At 44.3% G+C, this 17,209-nt stretch overlaps 1 protein-coding gene across 1 annotated transcript; it reads right to left on the bottom strand.

Annotated features, from left to right (window-relative positions):
- Positions 1 to 278: 278 nt before the first annotated feature.
- Positions 279 to 1,823, bottom strand: LOC309569807 (uncharacterized protein; the record flags this gene model as incomplete). The annotated part of the gene is made up of 1 exon (XM_082275810.1): positions 279 to 1,823. The coding sequence occupies one exon, from the start codon at positions 1,821 to 1,823 to the stop codon at positions 279 to 281; it is 1,545 nt and encodes a 514-aa protein (XP_082131936.1).
- Positions 1,824 to 17,209: the final 15,386 nt, after the last annotated feature.

The raw sequence follows: 17,209 nt of genomic DNA on the forward strand, positions 1-17,209 counted from the left end.
GGGAAAAAAGCGAGTACACTTAATACCATATAGGGCATATAGCTTATTGCTAGAAACGCCTGACATGATTTCATCAAAAACCACAAACAGAAACTTGCCATAACTGTAACACGTACACATTTGCAAAGCTTGTATAACTAAGATACATAGAAAATGGAGTGGGAACATACAAAATGGAGGGCAAATAAAATTGATACCTCCCCATCTCCCACAATCCCCTCTTAAAATCAATAATCTTCCCAATTGATTTTCCCAGAAAAAAAACCCTGTGTCACTCCCTAGATAGTAAGGTTACTCTTTCCCTTTTGTTTGTGACTCTTGACATACTTAGTATATTCATTAGGGCTGTTAGTTGGGGGTTTCTTGCAGCCTGCAATTTGGTGGGATAGCATTGAAATATTCTTCACCTTTGGCCTGGAAGCTCTAGCAATAATACACATTACCAGCTTGAAGCATGCAAATAGAAAAAGCAAAAAGAGCAGGACTATAATAACGGTCATAGCAATATTTTTCAACCAGGAAAATATTCCTCCGACTCCAAACTCTACATTACTAAAGGGACTCCAGGTCTTAGCAATGTTCCTGGCTTCTAATTGTAACTTATCTACTTCTTTCCTGTGCTGTGCAATAATATCATAATAATCAGGGATTTCGACAGAAGTGTTGTGTATCCATGTGCAACATTCATAATCCTCCGTAACTTCACATAACCCAGTAAGAGCAGCACTCATACTTTCTATGGCTAGGTCATGAAGTTCAAGTTGTTTCTTAATTGCCCTCACTTCTATATTTAACTTGGTAATGTCTCCTGAGTTCTTATCTAGGATGTCATCGAGAATTTTAGAGTAATTATTCAACCTTTTCATCATGTCTATTCCCCATCCGGTCCATGAGGGGAACCAGGCCCATACCATATCCTTTTCAAGGAATAATTCTCTTTTATTGCGGTGTTTGAGGGGGTACCTAGGATGCATACTAGCTTCGAGGAGATGTCCTCCTTTGTTGTCTCCCACTACACCCATGATGGGGACTAGAGATGCGAGGTAACACCACCCTTGGGGTACAATAGGGATCCAAGGGTGACAAATCTTTCCACAACAAATATAAGTACTGTTTCCCAAAGCTAGGGGACGTTTGTGAAGCATCGCCATTATTTGGTCAGAAAAACTAGACCAAGCTAAATTTGACAACAACCGTCCTACTGGGGAAGAGGAAGTGGAACTGGAGTTAAGAAAGTTCATCAGAGTGGCGTTTAGGGCTGGTTCTGAGGTGTGCCAGAAGGAGCTGTCCATCGAGGTCATTGAGAAATTAATCTTAGTTTGCCGGCACACTTCAGCTCCCTTGGTGGAGTTTCCCAACCTAAAACACCAGTCTGGGGAATGACTTCTACCAATAATTTGGAAAGTGAGGGTATCATTTGAGAGTGTTCTCGTGACATTGGTGAGGACAACAGGAGGTGTACCATTTAGAAAAGGGGTGAAGTTTAAAGGTATTGCTAATAGGGGAATTCTAGCTGTGCTAGGATGGAGTTTACTACATATCCAACATTTTTCATATCCGGACTTCTGGGCATAGGCATACTTAAATTGCAACAATGACATTTTATCTGTAAGACTTTTTGAGCTTTCATCTCTCTTTTGTCTGTTATGTGCATTACTCTGTGTTGGGGTGTTGGAAGCTCCGCAAATGGCCTGTAGCCCTACTAGGTCTTCTGGATGATAAATACAGTTAGTGGTAACCCATACTACAGAGAAGACTGAAAATGATACAAGTCCTATAAGTAACCACAGGTTTCCAGAATCTGGTGCTATCAGGAATGTCATTCTTCTACAGGGTCAGGGCCGCCTGCCTCTGAATCCCCCTTTTCTTGACTATCCTGTTCAAGGTCAGGGCCGTCCGCCCCCGTTAGTACCTCTCTTGCTTCTGGTTCTGGACTTGCTTCAGGGGGTGGAGCCTCCTTCACCAATTTCACTCGGGTAGCGTGGATCCAGGTGGGGCTGTCTTCAGTCAGGACTGCTGTTCTGGTTACTGCAACAACGGTAGTGGGAGGGCCATAGGCGAAATCCTGTGGTTTCTTTCCTTTGGTCAGCAGCTTCATCACCACTACGTCTCCTTCTCTGAAGGGATGGGTATTTTCCTGTAAAAAGAAAAGAAAGGTGCGAGCAACTTTTCGTTCCGTTCCACTTGATTCTAAGTTTCAATTACTCTTTTATTTGTGCTTTTCATCCTTTCCACTATTCCTGAGCTCTATTTTCAGGATTTTGACTAGTTTCTGGCATCTTCTCTTTTAGTGGGGAACATTTCCGGCCATCGAGAAAACATGTCAGTGATGACACATGCTGGTTGTGTTCCCCCTCTTGGGAGAGGGATGTGTATAAAATCAATCTGCAGATGCGTGAATTGTGTTGTGGGATAGGGCAAGTGTTCATGTGCGGATTACTCCTAATGCAGGTAAGGCATTTTTTTTTTTTTTTTTTTTTTACATTATTTTCAACTAATCGAGCTGTGCCCGTGATGTAAAAATCTTTCTGAATCTGTTTTAAAGTGGCCTTCCATCCTATGTGTCCTATTCCATGGTAGTGGGCAATGCAAATAGGAGCACTATTACGGGGTATACACGGTTTCCCCTCTTTGCAAATTAATCCTGTTATAGGATTCTTTTGCAAGACAGGATAACCCCAGTCCTCCAATTCCTCAGCAGTGGCTGAGGCTTGTAGATCTGTGATCAACTGGGCATCATCGGGGAGGATGTGGGTTAGGACAGGCATTTGTTTTAGGGCTCCTAAAGGTAACTGTTGTGCAGCTGCCTTTGCTATTTTGTCTGCTAGTGCGTTGCCCTTGGAGATGTCATCAGTACCTCTGGTATGTGCCCTACAGTGAATGATAGCTAACTCTGAGGGTAACAACATAGCCTGAAGAAGGTTGGTGATGAGCTCTTTCATCATGTCTGCACGGGGTGAAGTGACACTTTCAATAGTTTCTAGGCAGTCATGCGGTTCTTGGCCCATATCATCTGCTGAATCCATCTACTATTGACTAAAAGGAACTCTTATTTCTTCCCTGCTTTGGGCCTATATGTAAAAACCTATTTGTAGATGTGTGAATGGGGTTGATGGGTATTGGAGATGCTCATGTTTGGCCTTATATGTTTGGATTGTTTGTACCTAATACAGGTGATGCATCTAGCAACATATGCTTTCATGAATTTAGATGGGCTTGCAAATAAAATAAAAAACTGCCAGTAATACTGTATATGTTCTTTCCCACTCCCTGTGTCCTATTCCATAATACTAGGCAATAAATAGTGGGGCACTAGCTGCGGGGATACATACCAGAGCTCCCCTCTTTTAGAAAAAAGGCCATTTTCAACTTTTTCTAAATCATCACCCAATTCCTTAAAACTTGTTCTGTAGCATGCGTTTATGGCTTCTAACAATATGTGATATTTTGGCCTGGAGCAAGAAATGAACTACAAAAACATCTCTTGCTCCTTCTATGGCTGCCTATAAATCATGTTGTGGTGTAACACAACCTTTAATACCAGTAGCCCATTTAAAGCTGGGGCCTACCTAGGGCAAATGATGTGGCCATCCCCAGTACCATCTCACAAGATGCTATGCTTGGAGTCACTTCAGGCATGCCTTAGACCTGGACTGCGACCATCTTTGGATAAAAACTTATAGGGCAAAGTCTACCACCATACTCCTGGGCAAGTACACCTGTCATGGTCTTACAATTGTCCCTTGCATAAACACAAAACATTTTTCCATGATTTGGGAGGCCCAGTGCAGGCGCTACAACCATAGCAGTTTTCAGATATATAAACGCATTTAACATTTCTGGTGACATTTCTGGACCTGTGGTTTGTCTCAAAATGTTATTATAGATAGGAGTAGTCCGGATCCATAACAATTAATGATCCTGTGGGCGGGCAAGACCCACTGTGGGCTGGCAAGACCCACTAGAGCAGCAGCTCTTATGTGACTGACTCTACTATCACTCTCTGTGAGAACAAAACCAAGGTGAACAACACTTTCCTGACACCATTGTCATTATTCCTGTGACACTTTGTTTCCACATACATGTACATTTCAATAAACTCACTCGCTCTGACTGGCCTCCACAGAGTGACTACATATGTCATATACATATTGTAGCGGGACTGAACCATGAGCAGGTGTCCATCCCCTCTTGCATGGTCTGGAGAACTATAGAGCGGACAATCAAATTGTCTACTTATAGCCCTAAGGCATTTCTACACCAGGTAAGTTACCTGGACTGAAAAATAAGAAACAAAGATGGCTGTGTCTCCTCGTCCAATAGGACGCTTAAAAAAAAACACACTACTTAAACCAATCACTGTAAAGTGGGTAACATCGGATGGTATGGCTGTCAGTAGAGATGGCATATCAGATACCACTTGCATGCTATGATCAGATAAAGAACTAAAAACTTTTTGGCTTAGTGCCAATTTTCAAAAAAAACTTTATTATTTTTTTTTTTTTTTTAGAAACTTCTGCTAGCTGCAATTGCAGAGGTGACCATTACTTCCTCTCACACGGAAGGAAATTTACTAAGTTTAAATGAATCTGACACACAAACATTTTCTGCTTGTTTGAGATAATATAATGGCTGCAAAGAAAATGACATCTGCCTTGGAAAACGAAACCGTGGGGTGCAGGTGTGGTCAGGGGCATTTGTAAAGTAATATTTTCATTGTAGGGGGGCCTAGGTTGAAAATGTCCTACTCTTTGCTTTGCCTCTTCTGATAAGGCCCTTGGAAATGTGCGCTGACAGGCTGTTTTTCTTTACACAGATCATCTCTCTCTGTTATGGCTTTTTTTTAAAACCTTCCATGGTTTTAGTAGCCCAATCAGAAACGTGCTGTTTTATAATTAACATGTACTGTGACTTTAAATTACCAATAAATGTTTGAATCCTAAGACTGTGCTACTCCGCAGTGACACTTAACCACAGCTTTAAGGCTATGTTTCCACTATTGTGGCTACAAAGTCACACGACTTCAAGCGCAAGTTTGTAGTGCAATTTGTTTGCAGCTATTTCTGGGGACCCCAGCGCGACCTCCTTCTGTGAGGGACAAGTTGCCCTGAAGTCGCCCAAAAGTAGTGCAAAAACCTTTTTTCAAGTTGCTGCGACTCAAGTCGCAGCAGTTTGAGCGGTCCTATTTGTAAATAATGGGTTTTGACCTATCATGCGACTTGACATGTGTCAAGTCGCACAACAAGTCGCAAAAGTGGAAATGGAGCCCTAGAGTCCAAAACCACCAAACAGTTTCACCCGTCTACCGGTCTACAGGCAATTGCTGTGGGTAAAGAACTTTCACTTATATTAGCATCTCCAATTTTCCCCGCTTTTTCCATGTACTTTATATTACAACTCCCTATTTTTTCTGACCATCTTGCTTGGTTATCTATCCAAGGGTTAATTAAATAGTAGTCAGTGCCGCAGACTCGCGCCACATATTCCTTACAGTTTTCTCCTGCTTGGGGAGGTGGGGGTGGCTTGCTGCCTCCGTGACCCATTGCTGCAGACAACGGGGTTCACGGACCGAGCGCTTATTAGACTAAAGCAATCTAATTCTAAGTTCCCTGTCTATTTATAACTGGCAATTTTATTTATTATAAAAGATTGTTGTCTGCGTCTGGTAAATATTTTTAAGTTGTCTATATGTTACCCCTACTAGGTCAAAATCTATCTGTCCGTGAAAGTTGACTCTATGATGCACAATTTTACATTCAGGGTTACTAGAAACAAACTGACTTCCTAAAAATCTTTTTCTCTTCAGTGGCAAAATACAGACTAATTTAGCAGAGTCTAAGTTATGGTGAGTTATATCAAAATCTAAACAATGGGTGCAGATTGGACAGGGTATCTGCTACAATCTATCACAGAGTCATGGAACGTTCACAATGCTCGACTGCCACTCAGGTTGCCCTGCGTGCGTCTTCCCAAAACGTGAACTAGTCACAGTGTATTTCAGCCGTGCTGACAATACGGAGCGTTTCGAATGCAGCGTGACTACTCTGGCATTCTCATCAGAAAAAAGACATTCAGTAAACGACTCGAGTCTGTTCACTTACCACCCAGACTCATTGAATCATACAAACAGATTATCTTATACTTTTATGCGATAGAGAAGGAAAGCTTAAAGATTTTTCAGACACAAAACGAGCAATTTCTCTAACACTTCTTAAGTCTCCCTGAGACTAAAAATATTTCCCTGAAATATTTCAATTATGGGTCTGTTGCGTGTGTTCCCGGAACACACCAACCCCCTTGGTTCACTTTGATATGATTTTAGTCAGTGTCCCGCCCCGGAGCCACACTACAATCGGCTGTATAGAAAAGGATTTTTCTACTTACCGAATGAGCGTGGTTGTCCGCGAGGGATGACCTTCATATCCCGGCATACGAGCCCCCAGCTGTTAGTGTCTGGAACCCCTGGTCCCGCTGTTCTTATGCTCGCTTTGTGTCTGGCAGGCCTGGGAGAGTGATTTCAGGAAGTAACACAGACGGACACAGATGTATGGTGAAACCAACTCTCAGTTTATTATAGGCTCGTTGGGGTTTATATAGTAAAGAGTAAGGGCATATAGCATAAGTATAGGATACTTGTTACGTTCTTATTGGTTAAACAGTTTAAGGAAACCAAGCGTCATTTCGGGAAAAAAGCGAGTACACTTAATACCATATAGGGCATATAGCTTATTGCTAGAAACGCCTGACATGATTTCATCAAAAACCACAAACAGAAACTTGCCATAACTGTAACACGTACACATTTGCAAAGCTTGTATAACTAAGATACATAGAAAATGGAGTGGGAACATACAAAATGGAGGGCAAATAAAATTGATACCTCCCCATCTCCCACAGTAGGCATGCAAGGGGGTGTGTTTTTGGTTCTGTGTAATGTTTAAATTATCATTTTCGAACAAAATTCCACCATGTATGGCTGATATCATTGGGTTTTTGTTTCTGCTGTATGTCTCTATTGGAGAGATGTTATTTGCTATCCTTACAACCCTGTCACCAGTTCAGGATGCGAGTGAAAATTTCTTTTATAACCCTACAACACAAATTATAAAGAGTTTAAAAAATCAACTCTATTATTTATTGCAGAAATTCTTAAATGTATTTTAACCACTTGCCGACCGCCGCACGACTATATACGGCGGCGGTCAGCCCCTCCAGGGCAAAGTGACATGTATATATACGTCACTCGCCCGCGAGCCAATAGGTGGCGAGCGCGCACTGCCGGAGGCGCGCTCCCGCCCCCGCTCATTCTCGGACATTCCAGCGCGAGTGACCGGCGGCTCGGATGTCCGCTGGCCACCCGCGATCGTCCGCTGTAGAGGGAGAAAGGCAGGCGGCTGATGTAAACAAAGCCGCCTGTCATTCTCCCTGGTGTAACTGCAGAGATCATACGATCCTGCTATTTAGGATCGTATGTCTCTGTGGTTACATGAAAAGCCACGCCCCTTTACAGTAAGAAGCACGCCTCTAGGGACACATTTAACCCCTGCCTCTCCAATAAAGTTAACCCCTTCTCTGCCAGTGTCATTTTTACAGTAAAAGTGCATATATATATATATATATATATATATATATATATATATATATATATATATAGCACTGATTACTGTAGTAATGTCACTGGTACCCCCAAAAGTGTCAAAAATGTCAGTGAAGAGTCCGATCTGTCTGCCGCAATCCCACAAAAAAAAAACGCAGATCGCCACCATTACTCGTTAAAAAAAAAAAAATTACAAAAATGACAAATCTATCTCCTAATGCCCCATACACACGTGCAGATTATCTGCAGACTTTTGTCTGCAGACTTACCAAAACCATATAATATGAGGTCAAACCTAAACACTTTCAATTTGTATGCAATCCGGCAGGCCCTTGCACTACATAGAAAAGGTAAGTCTGCAGACAAAAGTCTGCAGATAATCTGCACGTGTGTATGGGGCATTAGTAAACGCAATAACTTTTGTGCAAACCAATCAAAATACGCTTATTGCGATTTTTTTTTTTTAAACATAAGTAAAACATAAGTAGCAGAAAACAAATTGGCCAAAAATGTTAAATTTTGATTTTTTTTTTTTGGGGAATTTCATATAAAAAAATTTGAAAAATATTGTTGTTTTTGCAAAATTGCAAAATTGTCGCTCCTTTTTTTTGTTTATAGCTCATGATCAAAAAAAATCGCACAGGTGATCAAATACCACCAAAAGAAAGCTCTGTTTGTGGGAAAAAAAGGACGCCAAATTCGTTTGGGTGCAGCATCGCACGACCGGGCAATTGTCCATTAAAGTCACGCAGTGCCGAATCGCAAAATAGGCCCTGGTCAGGAAGGGGGTAAAATCTTCCGGGGCTTAAGTGGTTAATAGCATGTGAATATGTCAAAAACATTACACCTAGATGCTTTGATGTTTCGATCACAAACAGACCTTCCTGTGTCAGGCCCATCATGAACTGCTGAACAGAGACTCCGGATGGTTCTATGACCATGTGTTGATGGGAAACACCGCATGCTGCTTTACAATGGTCGGAAAACAGCAGAGGCTGGCTCTGGAATGTTGTGGGTGTCTGGGAAAACTCTGGGCTTCTCGTTCCAAAGAACTGTCCACTGCAACCCATCTGTCCTACCTACTGCTATTACACTTTAAAACCCAACTGCAAAAGTGTTTTTTTTTTGTTTTTTTTTTTTAGTATAAATTGTATTCATTTTAAATCCAAAATATACAATCAAACATTCAAATTACTTTCAAGTGTACAGATTTTCCATCCCTCCCCCACCCCATAGCCCACCCTCCCCCTTCCTTTTACCTCTAATTCCTGTTGTGCTTTACTTTGCCTTCCTCTGCATTAAAGCATTCTGCACCGTATTCCACCCATTCTTCCAAATATTTGTTAGTCTTTTTAAAATCTACCCATCTCCTCCATTCATTTGTAAAGTTCTCAACCTGCTCTTCCTCTCTACTACTCAAATTCTCCATATTATGCAAAAGTCTGTTACTGGTGTTTTAGACCAACTGGGGAAGGGTTAGGCCACATTCACCCCTGAGCATTTTATGTGTTTTTGTAATACAAAAGAAAAAAGACGTAGACTATTGATATGGGGAGTATCCAACTGAAATGTTGTTGTTTTTTCGGGACCATACTTAAGAAGAATTTTGACTTCTTTGATCTACTGTGGGTGTAGGGGGTTCTCAGAAAGCAAGCTAAGTGGTTCTAAAGCCGAAACATGTTTTACTTTTTGCGCTGGCTAAGGGACTTGGCATTCTGGGAGGCAGGGTGGAGCTTGTGACTAGGGATCGACCGATTATTGGCAAAGCTGATATTTTGCGGGCCGAACTGCAGTTTCCCAGATATATCAGAATCGGCCCCTGAGGTTACTGATATTACCGATATTTCGGGAAAGTGTTTGTACCGGAGTGATGCCTGCAGCTAGAGGCATCACCCCGGTACCGGCGTCCATAGCCGACGGTCGGCTGTCTGGTAATGACAACCGATGCGGCTGAGAAGCCACTCAGCTGTTATTACAAGGAGCGGGAGGGGACGTCACCCCCCCCCATCCCCCGCCTTTCGCGGCTCGTCCGGGTCTCCCGTCCCACCGGGAGACCCAGGCATCCTACCTGCACGGCTGCCGAATTGAAGACCTGATCAAAGCCGCATTCGGACCTGATCGGGTCTCCATGTAAAAACCCCGAAGTGATGTCATGACTTCCGGTTACTCTGCGCCAAATTTAAATAAATGACAGCATTCAAAACAGCCAAATTTGGCGTTTTGAATGCCTAAGTGCAGAGGAGGGGTTTGGGGGTCTTTTAGACCCCCAGATCCCTCCACAACAGTACCTGTAAAAAAAAAATGTTTTAAATGTCACGAAAATATTGTCCGATACCAATATACGATGACCAAAATATCAGTAATAAAAAAAAAAACGTATCGGTCGATCACTACTTGTGACCATGTAACCACCATGATTGGCTGTCCCATGCTTGGAAACTTCCGATCGTAAGAAGCGATCGGGAGCTTTTTGTGAGCCATCGTGCCGGGAGTGCGCAGGGCGCATGCTCTCAGTACAGCTCATCTGCGCTAATGCACACAAAAATGCGGCCCCTCAACGCCAAGTAAGAATAGACGGATTAATAGCTCTGTTAAAAAAATATATATATTTTTTCTTTTTTTTATACACGCCATAGACACCATCCACATTCCTGCCAGCCAGTGCCTCACAATATTTAGTGCTCATTGGTTCTCCCTAATGATATCCAGGATATTTAACAAGGCTGGTCATGTTTCTGCAAAGGCTTTCTGGAAATGGCACAACACCACACCCTTGTGCTCTGATTAATGGCATCTAATGTTCTATTTTTCGTATGGGTAGTGGTTAGTCCTCCTTACGTAACACGACAATAGAGCGGCCTCTGAAGATGACCTAGTTTGAGACTATAAAGTAAACAGTTTGAGGGGCATGGAGGCATGCAGAGAACTGTCTGCAGTCCTCTCTTGCATGATAAAATCTTCTGAAAGCCTCTGTATGTTCAGCCTTCTCCAAACAGTTTATCCCCATGTCATGCAAATTTCACTCACTGGTGTCACGAACACAATAAACGTTGCCAGAATCCTGGTTCAGTGATCCCACTAATCCTCGACATGAAGAATTAATTCCGACACACAGCAATTCAAGATTTAAACAAGCACAGACAAGCTTGGACAGGATAATGTGCAATCTTCCCTGTCAATAAGTGCACTTAATTTGGACGCTAATAAAGGGTAAAGCCCCGTACACACGATAAGAAATTTGGATGGGAAATTTCGTCCGACGACCGATCTGCCGATTTTCGGATTGTTATGCCTAGTACACACGCAGCGATTATCGGCCGACCGATCGTCCGACTTTTGTCCAGAGTGGTGTTTGGTTGGTTGGAATGTGCCTAGACTGCACACGAATTTTCTCACCCAACAAAAATCTACTTCAGAAGTGATGTCATGTTCTGGTTTACTTTCCGTGTGTTTTTTCTTCTCTGAGCATGCCCAGTCTTGCTCATCAGATTTTTGTCTGCCGAAATCTGTACTGACTGACGGAAAATCGGCTGTTGTGTTGACGGCCAACAAAAATTTTATAGCCTGCACACCAGATTTTTTTTCGGGCCAAAAAGTCGGAGTCGGTTGTCGGAAGCATCATACTAACAAGCCGAAAATCGGCCGATCGGACGTTGGCCGAAAATTCACGGCCAATTATCGACGCGTGTGTACGGGGTTTTAGTATGGTGCTTTCGACAGACGACTCAGACTTTTCGGCTGACAAAATCCTGATGTGCAGGCATTAAAATTGTTGTCCTCCGTCAACACACGTCTGATTTTCGTCTCATTAGTACAGATTTTGACGGGGAAAAAATCTTATGAGCAAGACTAGGCATGCTCAGAGATGAAAGAACACAAAGAAAGCAATCCAACACATGACATCACTTCTGAAGTAGAATTCTGTCCTACGGGAAAATTTGTGTGCAGTCTACGCACATTCCAACCAACAGACACCACTCTGGACAAAAGACGGACGACCGGTCGGCGGAAATTCGTAGCATGTGTACGAGGCTTAAGTCCCCCCCTAAGGAAAATATTTTTTGGTTAAAAAAAAAAAAGCGTGAATCGGGCAGTGGCTACAGCACTGGGAACATGTTACATGTTCCACCCTAAAAAGGAACAAGTACAATGTTCCCAAAGGTGAACTTATCCTTTTTAAAAGTCTCATACCGCTTTAACCACTTTACCACCGGAGGATTTTCCTGCTTTACATCCAGGCCACTTTTTGCGATTCGGCACTGTGCGACTTTAACTGACAATTGCGCGGTCATGCAACGCCGTACCCAAACAAAATTTACGTCCTTTTTTTCCCCACAAAAAGAGCTTTCTTTTGGTGGTATTTGATCACCTCTGCGTTTTTTATTTTTTGCAATATTAATAAAAAAGACGACAATTTTGAAAAAATAACAATATTTTTCTACTTTGACAGTTAAAAAATATCCAATATATTCAATTTTTGTCATATATTTAGACCAAAATGTATTTAGCTACATGTCTTTGACAAAAAAATTCTCAATGAGAGTATTTTTAACCGCTTTAAGACCGGAAGATTTTACCCCATTCCTGACCAGGCCATATTTTGTGATTCGGCACTGCATTAATTTAACGGACAATTGCGCAGTCGTGCGAAGCTGTACCCAAATTAAATTGACATTCTTTTTTCCCCACAAATAGAGCTTTCTTTTGGTGGTATTTGATCACCTGTGCGATTTTTAGGTTTTGCGCTATAAACAATAAAAATCGACAATTTTGAAAAAATAACAATATTTTTCAAATTTTTTTATATGAAATTTCCCCCCCCCCCCCCAAAAAAAATGTAAAAATCAAATGTTTTTAACATTTTAGGCCAATTTGTTTTCTGCTACATATTTTTGTTAAAAAAAAATTGCAATAAGCGTATTTTGATTGGTTTGCGCAAAAGTTATTGCGTTTACTAGTTTACCAGTGCTGTACATATGCACTGTTACTGTAAAAATGACACTGGCAGGGAAGGGGTTAATTTTTATTGGAGAGGGAGGGGTTAATATATGCCTGGTGCTTACTGACGTGTGTGGGGGGAGGTGACTGAGTGACACAGGGACAGATCGCAGGTTCAGCTATGCTGAATCCTGCAATCTGACCCTGCCTGACACTTTACACAAGCGGGCGGATTTCCACACTAGATCCCCGACGATCGGGGAAGAGCGGTGGTGATCACCGCCGCTCCTCCCCTGGCCCGACTCCCGCTGTAACTGAATACAGCGGGAGCGAGGCGCGTGCCGCCGAGAGAGGGGAATGTCTGGTGACGTAGGTCTACGTCGCCAGACGATAACGAGCCACTGTGCCGCAGTAGCAGCACAGTGAGCAGACGTCAAGTGGTTAAAGTAGCACAGTGCCAAACAGCAAAAAAATGACCTGGTCATCAAGGGGGTAAAACCTTCAGTGGTTAAAAAAAAAAATGTGATTTTTGACTTGCGGTAAAATCAATTTCTGTAATGTTCATTGATGGACACAGCTCCTTATCTTGACCATTGGGTTACACTGCCCCCTACAGGAGTAGGACACTAGGCAGGAAAAAGCTTGACTACACCTATGGGGCAGTCCCAGGGGGTATACACCCACTCTCAGCTATAGGCACTCAGTTTTGTTATAGGCAGTGTCAGAAGAGAGCCAACTCCGCAGAGGGGTGGGTGCTGTGTCCGTCAAAGAACCTCCAGTGAAATGGATTTTACAGTAAGTCAAAAATCCAATTTTCTTCATTGCCAGACACAGCTCCTTATCTTCACCATTGGGACGCCCAAAGCAGTGTCAAACAGGAGGGGTGGGAGCAGTAAGAGAAAATTCCCAAGGCTAAACCGTAGCCAACTAGATAACATGAAGCTCAACCATAAACTGCTGGAGCTCACCTGAAAAAAAAACAATACACCCCAAAGAGGACCAGGTCCTCCAAAACAGCAGCCAGCAAAACCTTGTGGCCAAAAGAAGCATCCGCAGATTGCCAACACATCCAATGTTATCAAAGTAAGCAGAAAACGGAACACCCTCTACACTTTGGAGGGTGCCTCCGCACCATCAGCCGCATCCTCCATTTTTTTTTTTTTAAAGTTTCACTCACTGACCCAATCATTGCATCCACTAGCGCCTTTTCAAGCGCAGCGAGAGGAGCAGAGGAATCGTCCTCACTATCTGAGCACTCATGAAAGCATAACAATCAGGGGAGGGCTCCCAACTGTGATCCTACAAAGGGGATGCCAACCAGGGGCCCACGAATGGACCACCTACTGGACCCTGCAAAAAAAACAAGGGGGTTGCCCTCCGAGCCCCCCCCATAGAGGCCCACATAATAGGAAATATCCCCCTTTAAAAGGGGGCCGCCTGCCGTGATGCGGACGCACAGGCAGGGTACCCTGATGGTCCCGCAGAGCCAAAAAGGGGCATGGCTGCTATCAAAAAATAAACTGCCCCCACAGCGCCACCCCTTTCAAGGGAGGCGCCAAGCTTGCTGTATGGCCTAGTAGGCTGCAAGCCACGGCCCTAATTTTTGTGGAGGTCCAGCTGCAAGTGCACGGATCCCAGCCAGGCAGATGCCTAAAAGATCAGAGGCTGCAGCTAACCTCACTGGGGCCACACTCCAACAGAGGCACCAGACTTGGCCGCATGGCCTAGTAGGCCGCAAGCAGTGGCCTAAATGTTTGTGGATGCTCAGCCTCTTGAAAGTGAGCCCCAGCAGGGCCGACCACCCAGGGGAGCGGATGCCCAAACGGAGGGTAGTGGCTTCAGCCACCCTAACTGGGGCCGCCCCACATAGTTCCAGACCAGTAGGCCTAAATTTTTGGCTGGATCTGGCAGCGTGAAGCATGAACACGCGGATGTTAAACCATCCGCTCCCCCAGCCCAACAACTGCAGCAGGGAGCCCAGAGGACATCCCTGCCCTAGTCAACAACCGCGACGGTGGCGAGGAACCCTGCTCAACCTCCTGTTGCGCACCAGGAAAACCTTGCCAGCAGCAACTCCAACAAGCCCTCCTTAAGAGCATTTGACAAAAGCCAGCTCATAACCTCACCTGGGGGGGGGCCGGAAGACCCACAATGACCACCAATATTTTGGAGAGGAACCCGGGGGTCCCACTGTCCCAGGGAGTGGCAACGTCCACCCCAAAACCCTCAAGGGGAAGAAGAGGGACAGCTACTTACCATACCAGGAACAGGGTGGGCACCGCTCTGGACAGACCGCAGCTGCATCAGAATGGGGGCTGTCAGCCAGGAGGAACGCTGCGATTTAGGCTGAGGCCAGGTCGTTTGCACCCTGGCGAGACTTTTAATTCGCAGGCCAGCCCCCGCCCAGTGGGGCTATGTCGTGGCTGAATTACCGCAAAGCTGAGGCCTGCGCTTGGTCGCTGGCCATACTGAGGGGACCCTCTGGATCTAGATTATCCAGTCCGGCAGTTGATTGTAGGTTTTCACATGAACAAAATGACAAAGATAGGAAAGTTTCATTTAAAAGAAGAAAAATTGCCAGAACCAGAGATCCCAACAAGGAACTAGGTCCTGACACGACAGAAAAAAGTGCCTATAGCTGAGAGTGGGAGTATACCCCCCTGGGACTGCCCCATAGGCATAGTCAAGCTTTCTGCCTAGTGTCCTACTCCTGTAGGGGGCACTATGACCCAATGGTCAAAAAGATAAGGAGCTGTGCCCATCAATGAACGAAAGCGAAAAATAGATTTTCTTTGATGTCCCATAGATGGAGATATGTTGTGTTGGTGGTAATTACCCACCATGACTCACTGCAAAATCTTCTCTTAACAGGGGCCCTGTAATTTCACTTACAAAAATGTACTTTGGTTTTACTCACGACATTTATTTCTAGCTGTTATTTATATGCTGCAAAGCATCAAAGGCATTCCTTACTGCTTGGTGACCCTGCAATCTTCTGATGGTGCAAAGCGCCACACAATGGACAGACAAGAACATGGCAGTTAGTATCTAGCTTAGTATGGCAGGATCTATGGCTTTGCCTTGTGGCCCTTGAGCTATGAGGGCTCTATGAGATGGGAGGTCACAGCCACAGCTTAAGGAACTCTTAGCAACCTCTGGAGGAACCCTGGTTGAGAATGGCTGGACTGGAAGTACAAGAAAACATCTGCGTTACACGAATCAATCGCATTTTCATTAAAAATACTTGATATATGATTGGTTGCTCAACTATGGATTGCTTCTTGCACTGTTTACTGGATATGAGTCTACATCTGTCAAATGGTGTTCTCCAATAAATAGCATAATATATAAAAAATGTTCCTTTTTTTTCAGATCAAGACGATTCTCATATGTATCAAAGAGAAGTCCAACCTCCCTTTCCAATAGAGCAAATCTTACAGCAAAGAGCAGGTAAGGCCCACCTTTAACTTTAAAAACCGCCACAAAAAAAGAAAAAAAGTGTGTATGTATAATGGCTAGTGGTGTCTACTGTATACGGGAGTGATAATATGCACATGAGCACATTTTTTTCTTATTGCTGCATTCCCACATGTAGCCAGTGCTGTATTCTGGCCTAGGCCAACAAGGCCCAGGCCTAGGGCAGCACTTTGCAGGGGGGGGCAGCAAAAAAGCCACCCCCCTCCACCTGAGACTCTATTGGCCACTGGTTGCTGGAACCGCCTCTCTCACCCCCCTCTCTCACCCTCTCTCTCTGTCTCTCCCCCCCCCCTCTCTCTCTCTTTCTCTCTCATCCCCCCTCTTTCTCTCTCATCCCCCCTCTCTCTCCTTCCCTCCCTCACCCCCTCTCTCTCTCCCTCCCTCTCTCTCTCACCCCCCTCTCTCACCCTCTCTCTCCCACTCTCTCTCTCTCCCACTCTCTCTCTTTCTCTCTCATCCCCCATCTCTTTCTCTCTTATTCCCCATCTCTTTCTCTCTCATCCCCCTCTCTCTCTCTCCCTCCCTCACCCACCCCCTCTCTCTCTCCCTCCCTCACCCACCCCCCTCTCTCTCCCTCCCTCACCCACCCCCCTCTCTCTCTCTCACCCCCCTCTCTCTCTCACCCCCTCTCATCCCCCCCCCATGAGATCTCAGGGGTTCATGCTGGGACTTGTAGTCACATACGTTAAAAAATGAGTACGGAAAATTTATATAGGGGGGGGGGGGGGTGCCCAATTTTAGTCTTGCCTAGGGCAGCACAAAACCAAAATACACCACTGCATGTAGCCATCCTTTGCTTCAACAGATGCAAGCTGCCTTTTACTTAAAAAGGATATTCACTCCCATTTTTGTTTCCAGATGCTTACCTTTTTTGCTGGTTTATCCACATAACACATACTCACTCATCCAGTAAATACAATGGTGTTCTATAGGAATTTAACACTTTGCTGCTGCACACTTGGTCCTGTGCTGCCATTTTCTTTCTCTGATGTCATCAGGAGCTGGCTGTCTCTTCCAGGTTATTGCAGCCGGCCCCCTGATGACATGCATATGCTAGTGTATTGTCATAGGACTGGCTGAAAGAAGCAGAAATAGGTCTGATGACAGACCACAGTATATGCCCCTTTAGAGTACCCTTTTGGCAGGGCTCAAAATTTCAAGTCCTGAGCTACTAACCAGGCCTTAAGGGTTACGTGA

Source organism: Pelophylax lessonae, assembly GCF_965119305.1.
Source record: "Pelophylax lessonae genome assembly, chromosome: 13".
Taxonomy (NCBI): Eukaryota; Metazoa; Chordata; class Amphibia; order Anura; family Ranidae; genus Pelophylax; species Pelophylax lessonae.